Source organism: Drosophila mauritiana, chromosome X, assembly GCF_004382145.1.
Source record: "Drosophila mauritiana strain mau12 chromosome X, ASM438214v1, whole genome shotgun sequence".
In the NCBI taxonomy this organism is placed as follows: Eukaryota; Metazoa; Arthropoda; class Insecta; order Diptera; family Drosophilidae; genus Drosophila; species Drosophila mauritiana.
In genome coordinates this window covers 9975804-9998835 of record NC_046672.1, presented here as the reverse complement: position 1 = coordinate 9998835, position 23032 = coordinate 9975804, and the positions used below count along the sequence as shown (strand labels likewise).

At 42.3% G+C, this 23032-nt stretch overlaps 4 protein-coding genes and 2 long non-coding RNA genes across 9 annotated transcripts; 3 read left to right on the top strand and 3 right to left on the bottom strand.

The window, feature by feature from the left end:
• Positions 1 to 10: 10 nt before the first annotated feature.
• On the top strand, positions 11 to 1650 carry LOC117147876. 2 transcript variants are annotated; one of them, XM_033314956.1, is made up of 3 exons: positions 11 to 198; positions 439 to 545; positions 1288 to 1650. In XM_033314956.1, exons 2-3 carry the CDS (start codon positions 540 to 542, stop codon positions 1567 to 1569), a joined length of 288 nt encoding a protein of 95 aa, XP_033170847.1. In that variant the 5' UTR covers positions 11 to 198; positions 439 to 539; the 3' UTR covers positions 1570 to 1650. The 2 variants fall into 2 exon arrangements, with proteins under 2 accessions (XP_033170847.1, XP_033170846.1); XM_033314955.1 differs by having other exon boundaries at positions 11 to 545.
• Positions 1651 to 2786: 1136 nt separating this feature from the next.
• Positions 2787 to 4969, top strand: LOC117147085 (skin secretory protein xP2). The gene is made up of 2 exons (XM_033313849.1): positions 2787 to 3026; positions 3397 to 4969. The coding sequence occupies exons 1-2, from the start codon at positions 3021 to 3023 to the stop codon at positions 4585 to 4587; spliced, it is 1197 nt and encodes a 398-aa protein (XP_033169740.1). The 5' UTR covers positions 2787 to 3020; the 3' UTR covers positions 4588 to 4969.
• A 321-nt stretch (positions 4970 to 5290) lies between these two features.
• On the bottom strand, positions 5291 to 6642 carry LOC117147086 (ATP synthase subunit delta, mitochondrial). Its single transcript, XM_033313851.1, has 4 exons — positions 6539 to 6642; positions 6128 to 6332; positions 5842 to 6053; positions 5291 to 5513 (listed from the first exon to the last, which is right to left on the bottom strand). Exons 2-4 carry the CDS (start codon positions 6324 to 6326, stop codon positions 5451 to 5453), a joined length of 474 nt encoding a protein of 157 aa, XP_033169742.1. The 5' UTR covers positions 6327 to 6332; positions 6539 to 6642; the 3' UTR covers positions 5291 to 5450.
• Positions 6643 to 7244: 602 nt separating this feature from the next.
• LOC117147087 (protein yippee-like CG15309) lies at positions 7245 to 14472 on the top strand. 3 transcript variants are annotated; one of them, XM_033313853.1, is made up of 3 exons: positions 7245 to 7463; positions 11495 to 11801; positions 12092 to 14472. In XM_033313853.1, the coding sequence occupies exon 3, from the start codon at positions 12190 to 12192 to the stop codon at positions 12532 to 12534; it is 345 nt and encodes a 114-aa protein (XP_033169744.1). In that variant the 5' UTR covers positions 7245 to 7463; positions 11495 to 11801; positions 12092 to 12189; the 3' UTR covers positions 12535 to 14472. The 3 variants fall into 3 exon arrangements, with proteins under 3 accessions (XP_033169744.1, XP_033169743.1, XP_033169745.1); XM_033313852.1 differs by lacking the exon at positions 7245 to 7463 and adding an exon at positions 9491 to 9603; XM_033313854.1 differs by lacking the exon at positions 7245 to 7463 and adding an exon at positions 10053 to 10070.
• On the bottom strand, positions 8926 to 9361 carry LOC117147089. Its single transcript, XR_004459830.1, has 2 exons — positions 9124 to 9361; positions 8926 to 9061 (listed from the first exon to the last, which is right to left on the bottom strand). It is a non-coding gene; the product is annotated as an uncharacterized LOC117147089 (long non-coding RNA).
• A 614-nt stretch (positions 14473 to 15086) lies between the features above and the next one.
• On the bottom strand, positions 15087 to 15512 carry LOC117147088. Its single transcript, XR_004459829.1, has 2 exons — positions 15403 to 15512; positions 15087 to 15340 (listed from the first exon to the last, which is right to left on the bottom strand). It is a non-coding gene; the product is annotated as an uncharacterized LOC117147088 (long non-coding RNA).
• Positions 15513 to 23032: the final 7520 nt, after the last annotated feature.

Genomic DNA, 23032 nt, shown 5'->3' with positions numbered 1-23032 from the left:
ATTACTGAAATTTGCATAAATTTGCATCATTTTCGGTGAACCGAAAATCATAATGGGCGTGGACAATGGGCTCATAAATTGAGTTTAGCCGAAAATAAAAGAGGCCACCAAAAAAAAAAGAAGACAGTAAACCCAGCACAACGTTTATGAAGCAATCAATTTGCACAAGAATTCATCAAAGGTGCGGAAATTCGCCAGGTGAGATGATCACCTGTCGCAAAAGGAACAAGTTCTCATTGTTCTGGCGATTTGAAAGGCGTCACAAATAAGTTATGACTTCGGCACGCATTGTTCGATCGTCTCTGGTAAATCTGGCAAATATCAATGATAATGGCATCCCAAAATCAATATCTAAACAATTAAACCAACCCCGCACAAAATTTGCATCCGTATACGTTCTTTTTGGCCAGTTTTATTGCTCCACTTTTCGGATTCTAGGCACTACGGGTATATAAGATCATCGTAACCGGCGACAGATCAGCACAAATTGTCCAGTCCCCTCAAGCACAACTTACTCAAAAAGAACAAAGTTTGAAAACATGAAGGTGAGTTGAAGGTCGCAAGGATACCAAACAAAGGATAGCTGACCAAATTGTTAATGCACAATAACGAAACAAATACAAGTTCAAGTTTTCAAGTTTTTTTTTATGTGAAAATAAGTAGAATGTTGAAATATAAAAACAGTAATAATAAAAAAAACAGTGTGATGCAAAATTTGTGAAGAAAAAGTGATCTTAATTGTGTTCTGGTTTTTTTTTATCGTCTGATGGCCATAAAAATTGATTTTAATTTGAAAATCGCCTAAATTGCTTTACATTTTGATGTTGCAATAAATAAATAATAAACTTTTTTATGAACGTTCACAAAAAGTGCAGTTTAAATGTATAACAAATGTTAATTTGGTATAAATATATTATAGATATATATAAAAAGGCGAATAGATAGATTGTTAGATATTTGGATAAATAGATAGTTAGATAGTAAGATAGTATACTCAAACATTTAGATTGTAGATTATAGATAGATAGATGGATGGATATATAGATAGATAGCTAGATAGCAAGATAGTAAGATACTTAGATAGTTAGATACTTAGAAAGTTACATAGTTAGATAGTATTAGATTGATAGATAATAGATTGATCTATCAATCCTCAAAGTATAGATGGATATTTTTACTTTCTCTTCGCTGGATCCTCAAATTGGGATCCTATAACAAGAAAATAGCCGATCCTCCATTTTGTGTTTGCTTTTATCTGACCATTTCCGATCCTTACCATCCCTGCAGTTCTTCATCGCCGCCTTCCTGATCGCCGCCTGCGTGGCCCTCGCCCAGAGCAGTGTCATCTACTCGCCGGTGTCCTCCGTTCCGGTGGTCCGTTCCGTGCCAGTTGTCCGCTCCGTTCCGGTGGTGCGCAGTGTGCCTGTGGTCCGCCATGTGCCGGTGGTGCGCCACGTCAACGTGGTCGAGTCCGTTCCAGTGGTGCCCTCCGTGGTGCGCGTTGGACACGCCGCCGTCTACGATGCCCCACTGGTGCAGCCCTATGGTGGATGGTTGAAGCAGAAGTAGAAGGATACCACTCATGTACTTTTGATGCGAAATAAACACTGAATAGAACGAACAAATATATATGTACTAGAAAAACTTAAATGGCGACACTTTCCATATGATTTTAAATATTTATTTATATAAGTTAAGCGTTAAGTTGAACTGAAGACTTGAGCCAAACTTGTTTCGAGATTGCAGAGCTCCCAAACAGCTGCATTCCATGCATGGATCAATTAACAGACCATAATAGACCGAGACAAGATCATAATCACGATTAGCCAACCATTTCTTGGATATGACTTGAATTCCCACCAATCTGATCTGCCCACTGAAAATCTCTTTTCTTTTTGGTATAAATTAATGGTGCATAATGCGTTTCTTAACCGAAAAGCATAACTAATTTGAACAATTTGATAGTATTTTATAAAGATCATGAGCTGTTGTTATAAGCTGAGTAAAAATATGATTCTAAATGGATATATATGTGCATGCATATCAGTTGATTAACTTAAATATTTGTATAAATAAACATCGGTTTATTGCTGTAAGTATGTAGCTATTTAAAATGCGCCGACCGATATCACTGATCCGACCCGTTGGCCAATTTTACAACATCTTTGGCCTATTGGGCCAACATAATGCGTTTTACATGGCTCAAAGATGCGACTGATGGCTTGCATAATGATATAAATACCTGCATATAGATGGAATATGGCCACCATCAATGAGTTGATTCGGGTTGACAACAGATTCCGATTCGGATTCACCTTGAAATTGCCGGATGAAGTGGAATGTAATGGGTTGCGATGGTTTGGGTTGGGTTGGGTTGTGTTGGGTTGGGTTAGGTTTTCGCTTTGGTTTATGACAGACTGCCGGCCGCCTGGTGAGGCAACCGCTCTGCAGCTCGCCCGTGTATGCAAATTGAATTGACCAAAATCCAAATCGAAATCAAAATCAAAATGAAAACGAAAACCTAAAGCATAAAACATAAGATGCCGAAAAAAAAAGAAATATGAAAGCCCCATTCCGAGCTTATCACTAACGTAGCGTCTCATTTTCATGCTAATTGTGGGAGCCCCATTCGGAATTTGGGAAATGCAGCGCAAGACTTGACGAAACTGAAACTGAAACTGAAACTGGTAGCCGAATCCGAATCCGAATCCGAATCCAACTGGGTATGGAAGAACCAACCACGGATTGGCACTTTTGGGTGCGTCCAAAAGTGAGCATTTGGTGAAAATCGAAATGAAAACGAAAGCCCATCATGATGATGCTCATCATCATGGCGCCGATGATGACGATGATGGGTAGTTTGGAAATGTTAATGAAACGCCTTTTGTTCGCCCTTGGTGGCTTACATCGTATAAAAGACTTGGTCTCCAATCGATCGGACATCAGTCGCTGCTCATCGGCACTCCAGGCGTTTTTTTTTTGGAATTGGTATCATCGCATCAAGTGGATTAGTAGTCAGCATGAAGGTGAGCTGCTCACAATGTCCTGTGCCGGCAAATATCCTATTTTTTTATCCAAACTGATTTGAAAAGTGACAAAGTGAACTCAGTTCAAATTCTTTCGAACTGAAGAAGTGATAGTTAATATTCATAATACATTTTTTATCAAATACAAAGTGCGCTGAAGAATATCAGAAGATGAAAAATCAATACAAAGTATATCCATTTGGAAAATACTGTTTATGAAGATCAAAGATCCTTTAAGGATTTAGAAAAAACCAGCGATGAAACTCTACTTCCTAATTGGAAAACATAACAATTAATGAACCTTATATAATGTTTGACATCCTGGAAGAATGCCCCATGACACATGATTAACACTCTGCCATCCTTCCAGGTCTTCGTTTGCATGTGTGCTCTGTTCGCTGTGGCCAACGCTGGCTTCCTGGGACTCCTCGGCGGTGGCGGTGGAGGCGGCGGTGGCGGCCTTAACCTCGGAGGCGGTGGTGGCAACGGAGGCGGCGGCGGCGGTGGTGGTGGTGGCGGTCGCGGCTACGGCGGCCATGGACCCAGTGGCCCAGTCCAGGTGGTCAAGGTGATCCACCAGCAGGGCGGCGGCGGCGGTGGCGGCGTTGGCTACTCCTCCGGCGCTAGCTATGGCGGCGGCTATGGCTACGAAGCTGCTCCCCAGGTCTTCAAGGTGAAGGTCATCTCTGGCGGCAGCGGCGGTGGCTATGGACCCGCTCCTGGACCCGTTTATCTGCCTCCAGCTGCGCCCGCCCCCTCCTCCGTCAAGGTGATCAAGATCCTGCAGGAGTCCGCTCCCATTGTGAGTGCCCCGCTGGTCGAGAGCGCCCCGCAGATTGTCAAGGTGGTGAATGTGGCATCTGGACCCGTGGCTGGACCCTCTTTCATCGGCGGCTCTTCGGTTGGCGGCGGTGCCGTGTCCCAGGTCATCAAGGTCGTTCACGAGAGCCACGACAGCGGTATCTCGTCGGGTGGCTACTCGGCCGGTGGCTACTCCTCCGGTGGTTACTCTTCGGGTGGAGCCACCAAGGTGGTGCGTGTGATCCATGAGCACTCCGCTCCAGCTGCCGGTCCCGCCTATGCCCCCATCGATGTGCCCGCACCAGTGGCTGCTCCAGTCGCTTCTTACCTGCCTCCTCAGGAGATCGCTGCTCCGGCTCCAGTTTACGCTGCTCCCGCTCCAGCTCCAGTTTACGCTGCTCCCGCTCCAGCTCCAGTGTACTCCGCACCTGCTCCCGCTCCAGTGTACTCTGCTCCTGCTCCCGCTCCAGTTTACGCTGCTCCCGCTCCAGTTTACGCTGCTCCCGCTCCCGCTCCAGTGTACTCTGCACCTGCTCCCGCTCCAATTTACTCCGCACCTGCTCCCGCTCCAGTTTACTCCGCACCTGCTCCCGCTCCAATTTACTCCGCTCCTGCCCCTGCTCCAGTCTATGCCGCCCCAGCGCCCGCTCCCGTCCTGAGTGTGCCACATCCCGCTCCTGCACCCGTTTTTGCTCCCGAGGAGCAGTCCCTGCCCATCGGCCACGCCCCTGCCCAGACCTACGGCCCACCGGGTTACTAGAGAGATTGGCCATCTAACGGAGGACCTTCCTGCTAACTACATCGACAGCATATTACCATTCCTACACAACGCCATGAGTTAATTTAAGACATTTTTTTTACAACACATTTTTTTGTTACCAAATACATAGACAATTCCAAAAAAAATCCAATTATCTTTTTCAATTCTATAGTCGCCTTTATAAAAAGGTTCAAAATGGATTATCTTCTATCCGCCAAAAGTATAATTTTAGCCATTGATTAATTCTTGTTACTATAAAGGAATCATCATGAATGCAACGCACCAGATGAAATACAAACTATACTATTTGTTAAGATAAAAGACGAGCTCATTTACAAATTGTAAGTTTTTACTACTTATGCGATTTGCATAAATTGGCAAAGGAAAAAGAAACGGCGTTTGTCTCTTTCCCTTCGCGCATTTCAGCCAAAATGCAAATCACTCATATTTTTGATTAAAGATTGCCAAAGCATTATCATATCAACGGTCCCACAGATTAGCAAATATTACACATTTCTCTTCACCAGCTCACATACATATATACAGAGGTGGTCAAAAGTATTTACACAACGAGCTTTTTTTTCAATTAGTTGACAATTGAAAAAAAAGCTCGTTGTGTAAATACTTTTGACCACCTCTGTATATATTATAAACTATAAACACACAGTTTAGCGGCATAACATGAAAAAAAAAGAAAAAAATGTTTTGCCTGGTGGATCACGGGTCATTAATACGATATTATGATTCGCTTTTTATTGTTTCATAACTCTCTGGCTTTTTAAGGTGATCGTTATGTTTTATTTATTTCAGACACAAAGCATCGATTGTGGTTTATTGTGGTGGCGGTTGTGTGGTGATTACGTCTATTCGGCAGCCTTGACTAACGCTTCGGCGACCTCCACGGCAATGGCAGCCTGGGCCTTGGCCTGCAAAGGAAAGGATCGGTGGTAAGTGTCGGTTAGATAGCTTCAGAAGGTGCAATAATACTTAGAGATATTTCAAAGATTTACAGAATGCAAAAGCAACTCAAACGAAAGTTTGCTCATGAAAATATCGAATGGGTAAGCGACATTTTAAGAGCAAACATGTTTGCACAAAGGCAGTCTATCAACTAAAAAGGATGGGCACATGGAAATCGTTAATCGTGAAAGGTGGAATCAGTGTTTCCATCAAAAGTCTGTTTGAGTTGTACCTTCTGGATCACTTTCTACTTTCTAGACACTACTCTATGCAGCTTCTTGACTAGATTCGTACCTTTTCGTCGCCAGCGGAGCTGAGCTGTGACTGGTATTTCGCGAGCAGCTGGCGCGCCTCGTTGGCATCGATGTCCTCGATGTTGTGGGCCTCCTCGGCCAGAACCTGAACGGAGGAGTCCTCGTTGACGGTGACGGAGCCGCTGGAGACGAAGAACTTGAGGGTCTTGCCATCGTTTTCCACCACCTGGACAACGCCGGGCTTCAGGACAGCTGGAATAGCAAAGAGATTCGCCAGCGGTGATATAACCATCTCGAGGCAATGGGAACCGAATGATGGAACTTACCCAGAGTGGGCACGTGCTTGGCCAGGATGCCGAAGGATCCCGAGAAGGAGGGCACATCGATTTGGCGCACCACAGCGGCATCGTAGAAGGTTTTGTTGGCGGCGGCGAAGGTCAGCTTCATCTCGTCCGAGTAGCTGCGGTTCTGGGCCAAACGGGCGCCGCGGGCGGCCAGCAAACGGGCGTTCTTGACGAAGGACATGTTGGGCTGCAACGAGAGGATAAATTCAGGATTAAAACTCCATTCTCCGTCAGCCAGCCAGCATAACAACAAAATAACCAAATTATGTAACTTTGTAGGTTAGGCGACGGCTGCTATTGCGATTCCCCAGCTTAAATTTCGATCTCTTTGCATTGAAAATCCTCGGGCAAGTTGATCAGTGGACTACCCCTCAATTTATCAGTTATTTTCACCTGTTTTTATTTCGGTTTGATAGCGAAAAACACGAGAAAACTTCAGTGATCAGCCGCTGTTTTTGCGAAAAACGTTCCAGTTAGAGTGACCAGCCGGGAATACAAAAGTTATCTGGCAATAACGCGTTTTTACGATATTTGGAAGGCACAGAAAACAACATTTTAATTGGCAACATAGGCACTTCCAAATAAATAGTTTAATCACTTCACACATAAAAATAGAGTGTTTTAATAATAATAATAAGGTGCCTTAGTCAATAAAGAAATATTAATGACAAATAAATATTTAGTGGTCACTCTAATTCATTAAATTCAATAGTCTGGCATCGCTATTTCAGCAGCTTACATTTTTTGTATGTTGTTTTTGATTGTACATTAAAAATTATATGTTTAAGAAAAAACTATTTATTCCAAAAATTATAATTAAAAAAAAATGAAATTTACCTGATAAGATTAAAACTTTGATTAATTACGGTGTGATTACATGGCCAAGCCATGCGACCATTTCTACTGTTATGAATCTGGTGTTATTGATTTTGTTTAATCCCTTTTTTATTATTTTCTTTTTTTTAATTACATTTATTTATAAAAGTTGGGAATTTTTTCGCATCTCACGCAGCTTTTAACCGCGCAACTTTCAAAACTGGCGTTAGCGAATATTTTTGGCTACCGCATCGCCTGGTCCCACTGGCACAGGCAGCACAACAACAAATTCCAATTGGAAATAGAAACGAAACAATGCAGATTGCTGCATTATTATACAAGTGAAGAAGAAGAGAGTGCCATTTTCGGCTGCTATTTGTGCACGTCCCTGTGCCTGTGTGTGAGTGAGTGTGCGTCGCGTGTGTGCTCTGCGCTGAGGTGTTTGTTGGCGAACGACAGCGAAAGGCGACAAGCAAACAAACAAACAAGCAACACACAGGACGTAAGTGCTTGCAACATTTACCCAAGTTTGTCACCCACTCGCGCCCTCTCTGTCGCACCTGCAAGCGAAACGCAGTTGCGAAAAACAACAGTGTTTCCCCATGTTTGTGCTTGTGTGTATAGATAGCTGTCTATATATTTTTCGCTCTGCTTATTTTCTAGTTTGTTTTGTTATATCTTCTATTTTGCTTGGCTCTGCGTGTGTGTGTATAGGTGTCTTAGCAAATTGCGCCTTTCAGTTGGAAAAACTGCAAAAAATGGAAACAGAAAGCTTGCCTTAAAGTTCATTCCTCACACACACAGCTGACTTTGTTGTGGAAAAAGGGAGCGAAGAAGAGAAGGATTTTCTGCTTTTTGTTTGTTGCACACACACAAACCCGCATACACATGTGAACTAGCAGCTGTAGCGCGCATGTGTATGTGTTTGTGTATTTTTGTTTACCTCTCTCTCCGCCGTCACACACTCACTCACTCTCTTCTCCGCTGTCTTGCCCTCTGCCTGCGTCGCAGTCGCCAGCGGCGTCGCAACGCAATATATTTCATGTTATTTCTGATAAGAGACGCAACAGCAATCGGTCTATATAAACATATATACAACTGATCCGATCCTTAGCTATTGACCCCAAGTAGCGGTGCGAGCGGGATGGCAACATCGCAAAGAAACGGCATAAAACAACAATGTTGGGTCGTTGCTCCTCTTTTTGCTTCTTCGCTTTCATCTTCTGCTCCTTTTGTTTTTGTTACAGTTCTTTTAGAAACTTCGAAAAGTGTATACCCTTCGTACAATCTAATTTAAGCAAAAGTATAGGGTTTCTTGTCATCTGATCTTTATGATTAGGTTTCAAGCTCAATCTTGCATTATATTAAGGCTGCATTTGATTTTTATATTTAAGATTAAAAAACCATCCATAATAATCCTCAAAAATATTTTTCAGTTTAGTAAAGTAAATAAAATTCTACTTGCGTTTTAAAATTTGTTTTCTAATTAGTTCGTTTATTTATTTTGGAACCAATAGCCCAAGCAATACCCTACCTTCTGGTCAAATAACAACAAATAGCAAATGGTGAGAAACAACGCAAAAGTTGACTTTTTGGCTAAGAAGAAGAAGCCGCAGACGAAGAACAAACAGTAAACAATAATCGGTCGCAAATGAAGTTCAGAGATTGTGGCAAATTATAATTACGGTCATTAATGCGTATTTCAACCTAGAATGACAACAACAAAGCAAACAGCTGATGGTGCAGATTATTTTTTTGCGGTTTTTTTGTAGCTGGTTTTCATCTGTTGCAAGCGCTGTGCCGTTAGTTTTTTTTTTCTTGCTTTCGTCGCGTTTTGGCATACAATCGCGATACCGTTACACGGCTGCCGCTTGTTGCTGTTGTTTTTGCCAGCACTGTTTGCACGCACAGTGGCTGTCACAAAAATACGACCCCTTCGATTCATGGTAACTATTGAAACATAATAAACCGGAATGTCATTTTATTATTATGGTTTGGTGGTTTGTACATTTGTGGCCTGCACAGTGTCGCACACATTAAGTTGTAAGATGTAGGCAAAAGTCTTTTTGTAATTGTTGCTACCCACGTTTGAAGTCAGGACTGGAAAGAGATGGCGAGAGTGCAATAAGAATAACACGGCTTACAGTTCTAACGGCACTCACCTTGCTTATTTTCATTTCTTCCCACCTCCTCCTGCCCACCTTGTTCGGCTCTTCTGTATTCTTCTGTCTTGATTGCAACTGTAAATTGCACGTAATTTGTTTGTTCATTGAGCACGCATTATGCGTTTCGTTCAATTGTTGCTTTCTGAGCTTTTCTAGTTTGTATTCTTTTTGTATTTTGTCCTTTATCGCCGACTTTGCTGCCACCTGCTGCGTCGCAGTCGCCGTCGCTGCCGGCATCGGCAGCGCCACTCTGCTTCAGATTTTTTGTTTTGTACCAAAAGCAGCGTCATTTGCCATCCGCATTTCGCGCTGCGCGCTTTGCTTTTCGCTTGTCCGTTTTTTTTTGTCGTGTGAATAGAAGAAGCAGAGTGGTCAAGAAGTAAACAAAATAGCTAACATTAAGGTGCAACAAATTGAATAGAAATCCGTTTGTTTCGGCCGAAATAATTGAGTAAAGCGAGCCAAAGAAATCGCCAAGTGAGTTTACGTTTTTTTTATCTCCTTTTTTTTTCTGTGTGGTTCAGTGAACTTCTTGTTACTTTATATTAATCAAGTTGCCCCGGCAAAAGTGCTAATTAATTAACTAATTGAACAGAAGGGCGCAATTTGGATCTCTTTGTTGTCTGCCTTTCGAGTGCATTTCCCTTTTGCACCCACTCTCTCTCTCACTCTTCTCTCCTGCTCCCGCCGCCTCTCCTTCGTTCGCTCTTTGTTCTGCCCGTTCGCTCCTTTTGCATTTTCTTTGTTCAAGCCAACGGCGCAGGCAGCGGCGCAGCGTCGACGTCGGCAGCGGCAGCCGATTTGCATTTGGAGATTGAGCAGAGGCGGCATTGGGATAAAGAAGTGTGTGCAGCAGGAGGGGCGGATAAAGGAGTGTGTGCAGCGGGGAACGGGACCCAATTATACATTACCTTTTTCGCAGGGTAATCTCAAGTTTGAAATTGGTAACTTGTATATTAGTAACATGTATATTAGTAACTTGTATATTAGTAACTTTTGTTACAAAAAGTATTGAAAAAATCGTTATATTGTGTAATTGTTAAATTAACATGTTATGTGATGTTAGGAAACTTCACCACTGATAAACTTATGCACAATTCCATATGCATGTATGTATGTACATATGTATGTATGTATGTACTTAGACAGTTTGCCAAATTTGCAGGCCACCACTGTATCGCCCATTGATTTGTACCTACTAGTATCTATAGGTTTAATCGGTCATTGTCTGCGTCCGACTTCCTCATACCAAAGCCCCTCTACATATTCCAATATACCGCTTATCAATCGGTAAACATCGACGCGGTCAGTGAATAACAATTAACTACTTTGACAGGAGTTAGTGGGAACAAAGAACACATCAAAGGCGCGCATCTGGTATGAATAATAGATGGGAATCGGAATCCGGACATTATTCATGGGCATTCGCATCCATTCATGGCTGCCACGAGATCAGCCCCATTTAAATGGGCGCCCTACCTGGTCCCCAAATGGATTCATACTCAATTCTGATTTCGGTGTTTACCGCATGGCATTGCTACGCCCATTAATCATTTAGCACTCGAAGGCGCTAATAGAAAGACTGTTCTCCTCGTGGTAGGGTGTTCTTCACTGGCTTCTCCAGATCCATCTGGTGGATGTAGAACCACAGCTAAGGTGCAGTTCTGCATTCATTTCCATATAAAAAGAGATATAGTTGTGATATGCACCCATTAGTTCTGTACGGTAATGAACTTCCCAACCACCTAGCGGCTTCACTGGCTAACCCGACGACAAAGACTGGAGAGGCGTCATCCGGGAGACCTTTGGAGATCAAGCATTTTAAAGACAAAAAATATATATTTGCTGTGCTATTATTAAAGCAATAACTTTTGTCATAATATAGTTCTTATAAAAGTCATTACATTATTAAAGCCTAAACCGCATAGTGTTAAAGTGAATAGCATCTGAGTTTCTTGACAAGAATGGCCTTGTATCTCAATTCCTCTCGATTACAGGGTATACTTTGATTTGGCAAACTGGACTGTCTATTTCGCTGTCTCATTTTTGCTGCGCTTTGTTTGGTTTCCGGGGCGGCAATTATCCATGTGTGTGTGTGTGGGTTGCCCACTGGAATTACCAGCGCCGGAGGCAAGGAGGATTGCAAATGGAAATCAATAATGGAAAGGCCCCAGCCATATCTGTTAGCCAAAGCCACATAGCCTATATTATGGCCCACTCTCTTACACTTGTTGTGTTCGGTTCTGTGCTGTTGTTTCTCTGCTCTGCTCTGCTTTTCCTTGGCTCGAATTCAGCTTTTTGCATAACAGATATAACAAACAAACAAACATATGCATTATTAATTTCGCCTTTTGTTTTCCACTTGCAGTATTCTTTGGCTGGAAATCTGATATAGCCGGGCATCGGAATCGGGATTGGATTCAGAATCGGAATCGGAATTGAAATCAGATATATTCGAATCAAAAATCGCACGCGGCACGTGACTTGAAACGCAGAAATCATTGTTCAATGACAGCAGCCGCGGCAGGTTTTACCGCTGCTGCTACTGCGTCTGCTGCTGGCCACGCCCCTTCCGCATCCGCCCCCAAAGCCGAGCCCATTGCAGCGGATAAAGCCAAAGTGCACAGTTAACAAAGCAACCGAAACTGGAAGATTTAGTTGTGGTCCTGGTCAAGGTAAGGAGTAAACACTAGTAACGCTTTAAATCACACTGACAATAGTATCTATATGTATGTATATAAAACTTTCTCCAAACCAAACATTACAAATTCACATTAGTTAATATATATTGGCTTTAAAAATGCTTGAAACACCCGTGAACCGACTAAACATCACAATAAAAACCAAAACTAAGCAAGCTTGCACCACACGATCATTTCGGCTTACCCTACACCATTTTGTAAATCAAGTAAAAGTGACTGTTTTGCTGTGAACCAATGACTGATTAGCAACTTCCTGTTTACAGAACGAGGACCACTTTTAGGACAGACAATCGCAGGAGATTTGCAGTCTATAACGTTCGCATATAGAGGCCCAAAGAGACAAAGGATATCATACGTCACGATGGTGAAGACGTTTCAGGCCTATCTACCGTCCACGAATCGGACATACTCATGTGTTCACTGCCGCGCCCACCTCGCCTCCCACGACGAGCTCATATCGAAGTCGTTTCAGGGTAGCCAGGGACCGGCCTATCTGTTCAACTCGGTGGTGAACGTGGCCTGTGGCCAGACGGAGGAGCGGGTGCTCCTGACCGGCCTCCATGCGGTGGCGGACATCTACTGCGAGTGCTGCAAGACGCCGCTGGGCTGGAAATATGAGCACGCCTACGAGTCCAGCCAAAAGTACAAGGAGGGCAAGTTCATCATTGAGCTGGCGCACATGATCAAGGAGAACGGCTGGGACTGAAGGGCTGTCCGTGTGATGGGCTGATTAATCAGGAGCACACCCGTAACAGGATCAGGAAAACAGGAACAGCAGCAACAGCGGCGGCGGCGGCGGCAGCGGCGGGAAAAGCAGCGAGTTCACCACACAAAAAACGAAACACACACGCGGCAAATTGCAGACAAAGAGTGTTTAAAAAATGGCTAAAGTCTGGAAAAATGCGAAGGGAGAACACACAGAGAATAAAGTGGAGGACAGCGGAAAAGCGAGATCGATTTTTAGGGTACCACACAATATATATATGCTATTATATAGTGCATAACTCGTCGTATCTATATAGAGCAAAACAAGCAAATCAATTAAACACACAGATATACCGCACATTCGATCGAAATACACTCATTACATAAAAAGCTTGATTTCGGTTTGGGAAGGATCTCTGCGCTGGCCGCCATCTAGGATTTCCGCACTTTCATTTCGATTACCATTGCCCACTAATACCACTTTGTTTTCCCTTTACCATTTTGCGTTGCAAGTTTATTCAATTGTGTGTACTTTCTGTGCAAAATTAATTCGATGCCTTAATTCGATGATTTCAAATGTAAAGCTGGCGAAAGCCACACGCAAAACAGAACTTGCACTGCCAATTAATAAGAAAAATGTTAAGCATCCAAAAATAAAAAAATACAGCAACAGCAGGAGCCATTTGAAACACATGCGAAATCAAAAATGCGGAAAACAAATTGATGACACTCACCGATATACACAAACATACACACTCAAACATTTATTAACGTAGTAGATATATTTAATAAAATTATTAAAATTAATTATTTAATGCCAATTTGCTTGAAACAAACAAAAACACACACGAAAAAGCGATATAAACTTAAACTACAAAATTGTCAATGTGCAAATGTAAAGAACAAGCGAAAAATAAAGGCGGCAAGGTGCGCGTCCCCACCGCCAGGTGGCGTTCTGGTGATATCCTCCGAATGCCATTTGACACTCGAGAATGATGCACCGGTGTGCGGTGGAAAAAGGGGGTGGGAAATGAAAGAAATTATATGAAATACAAGCATATGTCATGCCTAACTTTAATATATGAATATAAATATACACTATATATCTATCTATATATGTATATTTATCAAAGAGAGAAATGCGTATTTATGTCGCAAAATATCGTACATTAATCAAATCGAAGGAAAGCTGGAGCTAAGCAAGAAAATAAATATATGTATAACGGCGGAAAATGAAAAGAGCATATTTTTAAAGCAGAACGGATTATGAAATATGAATATGCAAAAAATAACTGCCAAGAACTATTTAAGTTAAATGATGTTCTCTAAGTAGTTATATTAATGTATCTGAGGAATATATTTTGTGGTAGAATTAAAACTAACTAGAATAAAACGAGAAACAAGAAAACAGAATACAGCAACAGAATTCAATAAAAAAAACAAATTCAGAAATCAAATCCCTTTCGAAAACGAGTAACATTGAAATCGCTGAACCTTATTTGTGTCCTTAATTTCATCTTCTTAAGCAATTGGCCGTACTTAAGCTCGATCTATATATATATATACATATATATATATATATATCATTCCAACATATAACCTAGTTTTGTCAAAGCTTTGAGCTTTGTTCGACCATTTAGGCATTGACTACTGTACTCCATGCATGTGATGCACCATGAACGAAACACAAATTTTGAAAACGGAATTCATAGAAAAACGAAAAACCAACTGATGTTAGTATTTACATACATACATGTCACTATACATACTTGCATACATACATACATAAAACGAGACCACCTTTACATTAAAATACAAAAACCTACAAACATCAAAACACATCCAAATACAGTCAGCGACATGAAACGCATGCAGCCGATTAAGATGTATTAAAATCTCAATTCAAGATTGCAATAAAGCGCATTTTTAGCTCAACAAATCAATGTTGTTATTCTTTTGGTTGAGCCATACAATATTTTATTTGTGTCTTCAGTGTATTTGCTACAACATGTGGTGTTTTCAGTGTACGCTTGTGTGTAGTGTTCCTATCAAAACATTGTTCATAACCTGTTTTTGTGGTGTTTTTAGTGTACGCTTCTGTGTATTTAGTGTTACTTCAAATTCAATTTCAAATTCTGCGTATTTTAAGTAGTGTTAATTGGCAAAACTAATTGTAAATCGCAATAGATAACGTGCAATGTGTAAAGTATGTAAATTCGTCGCCAATTCAACGGAGTAGCAGTTATAAAGCATCGTGATAATGTGGCGAATCATTATCAACGTCGAGAAACCAAGCCTTGTGCAACGTAACTGGAACAATGTGTACGCGCTTTGGTGGGACTGTACTTTTACAGTCTAGTGTTATGGTTTTTGCAGCTGATCCTCCTGAACTGGGCCGGCATTCATAAAGCATCGTGTTCATGAGTAGTGAGGATGGTGGTAGAAGATGTGGCGAATCATAATAAACGTCATTTCCCGGCTTAGGTTCCTCGGATTCGGGCGAGGAACCAAGCCGTGTGCCGACTTTTCGTTGGCACTGTTGCTGTAACAATGTGTGCGCGCCTTGGGGTGCTGCAACTTTTAGTGTATATCCTTCTCGTGGTAGCTCCATTAAGAAAGTAGTCCGGTGTCATGGTTTTTGCAGCTGGATGATCCTCCGGAACTGGGCCTCCGTTTGGTGCCCATCCGGCAGTTATGGAGCATCGTGTTCTGAGTAGTGAGTTATATTGTCGATCAATGTCGTTTCCTGGTTTGGATTCCTCGGATTATTGCGAGGAAACAACCCTTGTGCCGTCGGCAGTGTAGCGCTGTAACGATGTGTACGCGCTATGAGGTGACTGTACTTTGAGTGTATTTTCTTCATACTCACATTTTTAACTAAAAATTTTGATACATTTTTGAAATTTGTTAGAGAAATGCGACCGGCTTGTAGCTCGACTCGAAGGCAACTGAAATTTCTCTAGCCTGAAGGTCGAAATACAACTTTTGTTCCAACGAAAAACTGACAGTTAATTTCTCGGCCAACTAGATGTAGTTTTTCATATTACGGGGTTTTTTTTTTGTTAAATTCATCTAGTCGCCTTTGAAAATGAATTATACATAAAGGTTTAGAGTATCCAAACACGATTTAATTGGGCATGACTGCCAATGTTCTTATTGCATTCAATGCGAGTCATTGAGGGCATAAGAATGCTCACTAATCCTTTATTTCGTTTCCTTTTATTTCACTCGAAAGGGAAAGAAATTGATATGTAAGGAACAGGAGGACAGCCTGCTCCAGCGAGACCTTCATTTTTTTCCCCTCATCCAATTCTGACGTGGGTCAATTTAATTTGAAGAGATTGTATAGCTGAAATGACTGCATCTGTCACACGCCCCACCAAACTGGATAGGAGGGGCCACATTGTCTTGTCCTTTTTTTGGGATACGAATTCACCCACACACACACATCCCTGGAGGTGTTAGAGGAAAAACCCTTTTTCTTTCTCTTTTCAGATTGAGCGAAAGGTCTTGTGTTTGTTATTTTCCCAAGCCATTTGTGCTCCTCTCAGCACTTTCATTACTATACATTTTTTCATTTGAGTCGGTGAAAGTATAAAATTCTGATGTCTTGATAGAAATTGAAATTGAATATTAAACCAAAATAGGTTCAATAGATGAAGCGTTGAAGTAGTTAAATTTAGTTATCGTAAGAAATTAACTCACATGAGCTTGGTTCACTCTTAAAGCCGCATTATAATATTTAACAGGGAGCATGGGATAACAATGGCAATGGAGGCCACAGTCATTACTACTGATGATGTTCCTCCCCGTACACAAACTTCTGATTTACATGACCCTTTGGGAAGTGAAAAAAAAAGGGGAAGGGATACAAAACTACAGACCAGAGTTGGCTTCGAAGAACTTTTTCGACCAGACAACTAATGAATGATGCAACAATAAGGAATCGCACTGGCCAAGTCGGCAAAACTCGACACTCAATTGGTGGAAAGGGGGGCTGGGGAAAACTGCAGGGAAATGCACGAAGGGAGGGGATGGGGTGTGTGTGTGTGGTAAAGTTGGTTTTTTGAAAACTCTGAGAGAGAAAAACATTTCCTGGTCTCGTTTGCTTCGTTCGGCGTGTCCCCCTTTTGGGTTTGTAAGCATTTAATTAATATTGAAAGCGACACATAAAAGGCCTAAATGCCCAGATCCCTCACTGATGCACACATGGCAGCCACGGAGGCCCAGAGCCCGATGCACACTCAATCCGTGGAGTGCAGCCGGCATCCAGCAGCAGGCCAATCATTTTTTTTCCAGCACCATGTCAACGCAACACACATGAACTGGCTGACTGACTAGCAGAGTGAATGGTTAGCTAGAAGGCATCGTAGAGCGGTCGATGCACTGAAAGAAACTCATTAATTATCATCTATTCTAATATGCAACTGGATGCAGCAATTACATTTGAAGAGTGTGCAGTGCATGTAAGCATCTGATTCGGATTTTTTCGTTCTGATCTCTTTGGTTCCTCCCATTTCTGGCAGTGCTTATTGGGAATGTAAGTCGCAGAGTGGGGCAGGTTGGACTGCAAGTCAGAAGTTGGCTGGGACCTTGTCCTGTCATCACTTCAGAAGTCTCTAATGGGCGCGTCAGTGTTCGCCGAGCGTTCAGTTTCGGTGCAGTTAGTTGACAGCGAGTGTCCCGGAATATCCAAGACCCCTTGGTCTCTTTTTTCGGGGGTAGGGTCTGCCATGGATGGCAGTCAGTCGCTTCTGTCATATGCACTGTCCCCATCATTCAACCGGCTCTTCAGTCCGCAACATACACTCGCACACACAATCACACTAACACACCAGTTGAAAGCAGAGCCCACAGTGGCTCAATCATCGCTGATACGCCCAAAAAAACCCCCCTTTTTTGAAGGGGACTTAAACCGTTCCCTGCCCTCCACTCCACTCCACCGCTTGTGATGCGCTTTTTGGCCCCTCCGGCTTTGTGAACTGACTCTGGCCCATTTGTTTCCGCTAGCACTTCTCGCATTCCTCAGCGATTCATGGCTTGGCGGTCGAAAATCGACGGGGGGCTTGACACTTGGATCCGACCAACAGCTTACTGAACTGGAGCATATTGCACTCGAAATGACCAAAATGGGTCGAGTCTCACTGTCGCCAATTGAAATGCACAATTGTTTAATTGTTTAAAAGAGGTTTTTGTGAAAAGAAGTGTGTATTCTCGACGTTTTATATGGATTTGTAGCATGGTGGATGATGTGTTTTTTAAATCTTTGCTCGTCTTATTTTTGCCCATTTTTCGATCTCATTTCCTCAGATCGAAGAGTGCATTTTTGGCCCAAGGGTCGCCGTTCAGGAAGCTCTCAAAAATTTGTGTCGCCCTTGGCGGCTTTTATCCAAGTACCAAGTATGTGAAAAAGCGCATTGCGACATTGGCTGGCGATATGCCCGAAAAAGGCCAGCCCAGCCCACCATGTAAACCAGCTAACGTCGTCCGCCCGATTCAGTATGCCCCATTCCCCAAGTGTCATAAAGTGACAAATCCATCAACGGCTCGGATGTGAAATGATGCAAGGCGTGGGCAATTTGTCTCGCCTGAAACGAAACGAAACGGAACCGGAATGAAATGAAACGCAATGGAAATGGTAGCGGGGAGGGGGGATTTCCTGCCAATTCAATTTGGGATTCCCCCCGAGGAAGAGGAGGCTAAAAACTCCACCCACATTACTGTGCATCGTTACAATTCTTTATAAGAACTAAATGGAATACGAAGAAATAGCAATCGTTAGTTATATTAAAATTAGCAGAGACATTTTCTCAGAAAATGTTGAACTTTGAAATTAATTGAATTGGAGAACTTAGTGTGCCAGTTGTTCGCTTTACACAAATTTCCCATTTGCGATATGCATTTTGCACCAATGTTGTTCTTTCGGGAATTTTAAATTCGAAATGTTCAACGCAAATATGGGACAAGTGATGTATGTATATGCACACCTCGGTGCCCCATCCTTCACACCCGATTCGAAACTAAATAAATATTTTTATTGTGTTTGTTTGAATTTTATTTGCCTGAATGCTGCCACTGAAAGCCAATATGAATGTGCACGTAGTGCATATATACGGATATATTCTCACAGATATGTCGGTTTTTTTTTGCCAACTAAATTGAGCGTAAACTTTCGTGCCTTACGCCGCATTATTGGCTATGTGGAGCACACAATCCCCTTTATGGGTATGTCACTGTGGCCGGCAGTTCACATAGTGACGAAGCGCACCAGAAGAGTGTGTGAAAAAAAGCATCTCATTTGTCAAAATCTCATGCTCCCCACCACTCAAAAAGTGATTGACTTTCACTGGCAATTTGTTAGCTGTTTAAAATATTAATTTAAGATTATGAATATATCTTGATTACCCTTGACTTGCATATTTTGTTCTTTGTTTTATATACATATATATTTTTTTTCGAAGTGCACTCATGAGATATGTTGTAGCCATGTTCGGCCATAAGCCGTTTATGCCCTGATTTATTATGGGCCAACAAATCACCGACATGATGGCTCAAAGCGCACCCTCCTTCACTACACTCCACGCCACTCCACCACCCCATCCCTCATGAATCTCGGCCGGGTGCATTTTTAATGGTTTTCGTGGAAAGGCTTTGATATTTGCATTGTGCCCGGAGCTCCTCGAAGGAAGCCATCGAATTCAAGTTCAATTCGGCGGCGAACACTTAAAGTTGAGTCCCCAGCACATGGGAGTACATCCATCGCACACCACAAACCAGTGGTGTGAGGGGTGTGGATGGTGACTCTGACCCCCTCCAGTGGCAACCAGGTGCCGCTGTGGCTGCGGCAAAAGTGATGATGACAGGGCCAAATGGAACTTTCGTGTATTATTATTACTTGTCTTTAACGCTGTTTTCTTTTTCGGTGCCCTTGCTTTAATGGAAAGCCTGAAAGTGTGCCCCCTTTGCTTTCAACAAATTTTCCCTTTAAAAATTTCCTTAAGGTTGAAAGCATTTGCGAAAAATCTGCTGCGATCAATGGGCCATAAAAATCAGCATTAAATTGGTTTAAGGCATTAAATTGGTTTGGAAGGAAATAGATTTTTGGCCCAAAAGGCAGCTTCAAAAATGATTTATACATTTATAACAAAAATAATTCAGGCATTATTAAATAGAAAATATTTGAAGTATAGTATTATTAAAGATTTACCCAAGTGACAGTAATCAATGGGATTGAAATGTACTTTCTGTTTAAATTTTTTCGGTGATTTCGACCTGGACTCATCCCTCTCATTCTCGTCCTGCGAACTACTTCACACACTAAGGACGATGATTGGGTTGGGAAAATGGATGGAAAAGCGTTCGAAGAACGCAATGATGCGAAAAGTGTTGAAAATGAAATCGTGTACGCATCGAGAGCATAAAACGTGCATTAAAATCTGTCATTTACATTGGTAAAGGCGTGAAAAATTGGCTAGGTTCAACCCGCAACCCGCAACGCGCCCTTTGTCTTCAAGCCCACGGATTTTCCACACTTTTCCCCATCCATTCTCTTTTCGCCCTTTGTGTGTGTGTGTGTGTGTGTGTTTGCTCCCCTGGCGAAAAGTTGGAAAAGCGCTGACGAGAACTCGGTTTGCCTTTGGCTGTCGCAGCATCGCTTTTCTCCGCTTACAACACCACGCCCCTAGAATTTTCTCATTTCCCCCACACCCTGCACCTGCCCTCGTTTCGGCTTCAACTCTTTTTCGCTTTGAATTTGCTTTATGAGAAATTTATAATATCCCTTACCCCCCCCAACTTGAAGTCGAACGGAACTTGTTTGTTAACCAGAGTAAAATCGGGGCCGGAAGAAAAAAAAAAAGGGAGAGGTCAGCAAAACGGCTAACCAGTTAACATGGACTCCATTTTTCTTTTCATTAAATTGCATATATTTTTTTAAATTTAAATTACTTTCTTTAAAGTGCATTGTTTTAAATCGTACTTCAATTGCCATGCAAACTTTTATTTGGAACATTACGAATAGTACATTAACAAATTAGCTATCTCATTTGGGCTAAAAGGGCGCTAGGAAAGTCAATCCACTCAAGTGGCTTGAAAAGCAAAACTGAAACTCTAGCCATACATTTAAGTTGATTAATTAGCAAGCGGATTGCGGATATCAAAATGGATTAACTGCAAACACTTCAGTGGCAACTTTTCAGCAAGCAAAAACATTTTAATTAAAATGAGATTGCGTATACGCAGCGTGGGCAGCGTCGTTAAAAATTGAAGCGCGCAAAATGACGGCACTTCGAATTAGTTTAAAGTTACCAGTTATCAAGTGAGCATTCAAACCTATAATTATGTGTCATGAGAACAGGATTAATTTCAAGGATTTGGATAGGATCTGGCTGAGTAGAGAAGATAAGCAATTTGACAAATCAACATGGCTAGCCGCAAGTGAATCAGATGCTTGAATCTTAGCCTGCCGGCTGTGAAGCAATTACATTTAATTATCAGAGCGTTAGGCAAATGCTGTCTGGCTCTTAAATAACAAGATTGTAGAAAGCTGGGAAGGGGAGCGGTTATCGCCATAAAAGATGCCCGAAAATTAAAAAGAAATCAAATGCGGTGGAGTCAGTCTTGCTGGCATTACATTTTCAACCGCCCACCAAAAACACCACAAAATTCTTGTTTGAGGTCGTTGAAACAGCGTGACAGAGTTTTTTTTTTCAGGGGCGAATCTGTCGAGAGGACCACATGGACGCCACTGGCGGAGAATTGAAACCGCAGCTGGGTTGGTTGGTGGCAGAGTAACAGATGGGTGCATTTTCTGCCACACTGTCTGCCAGCGACGGGAATTTAATTTTGAATTCGAAAATCGGAAATTTGAAAGTGCTGCGGTTCATTAACTATGATGGCAACTTTAGGTATCATAAATTCTAAGGCATATTCGAATTCAATTAGAATAATTCGTTTAGATATTTGCGTGAATAATCGACTACGAATTATAGGAAACATTTACCCTGATTAAATATTATATTTTTGGCATTTTTTTATGCATTTTTGCAAAGTGCATGTTTCTGTGTAGGAATTCTGGTCTTGCTGCCATTTTTTCTTTGGTAAAATTCCAACTACTAGTTATGTTTGTTATTACACACTGCCGGATTGCTCATATTCCCTTTTTCCCCAACTATTTCTCCTGCAAGGCATCAGGCGGGGCCACATGGCGTATGCTTAATTTTGTTGCCACTTTGACAACTTGACTGCCTGCCCCTAGGCATATGTACATATGTGTGTGTGTGTGTGCGGTGTCTGCTTGTGTGGGTGGGCTGCCTGCGTAAGTGAGTCTGTGTTTGCTGACCAGAGGACACAGGACAGTCGGAGCTCTGGAGGAGATGGGCTGAGGTAAGCCGGGATGAGCTGTAGTAAGGTGTTGTCTGCTAGCAATTAAAAGGACTTTATCACAAGTACATTAAAATATACCACCTTGGAAATGGGGAAATCCGGAGGAAAAGCGCAGGGCCAAAAGGACGAACGAGCCAACAAACAACCTAATTAACTTGTCAAAAATTCAGACTCTGCTCACCGGCCCAAAAACGGAAAAGGCAAAGGAACGGGACATTAAAAAAAATGTGGAAAACAAAAGAAAAGTGAAGTGAAGGAAAACAAACAAAGGCAATGGCAGTTATGCCCGCTTTCGCCTACGTGCCCGGCTTAGGGTTCTATTAAAATTTCAATTAAATATTTTCCCTTTTCCGCACGCCCGACACCCAAAATACCGGCAACGCCAGTGCTTATGTGCTTTAATTATTGTTTTTATAATTATTATAATTATGATTGCGAGACAGCGACCCTCCGGGAATTGAGCGACAACATTGAAAACTTTCAGAGGAATTTCACAGCGAAAGGAAAACACTTGCGCGGCCATTTCGCACGCAAATGTTTAATTATTGAAAATGCCTGGCTGAGGAAAACAGAATGCGGCAACGTCGTGTGCTGGAAAGTCGAGGAAATCCGACTGGTTGCTGAGACAACAGAAATCTGTTTACGTGATTTTCTTCATCTACGTACATTGTCGCACATGGAAAATAAAAGCAATAGGATAGCGAAGATAAGGAAAGCTGTGGAAAACTATAGCTACAGGAGTACTTGAAGAAAAATTGGTCGCGCTTCTTTGAAATGAGTTAAAACTATAAACAGATTCTCTAGTTCTTTCTCCCTTTGTGTTACTTAAAAAGTTTGCTAAGCTGACTTTTCTCGCCGTGCAGACAGCCTCATGGTTAAACTGAAGCAGCGACGAAGACAAATAGACAGACAAACCGACGGACAGACGAGGCCACACACGTAGGTGCACGAAATCCCGCTGCACTTGGCACGACCAGGAAAATGTCGCTAGCGGGAGCGGGGGGCTCCTCCTCGTCCTGTTCCTTGTCGCTTCTTCAACGCTTTGAAACGAGCGCCGCAAGCAGTTTGCCTTGAACTTGAGTCCCCTCCCTTTCCTCCCCCCTCGCTCCACCTAA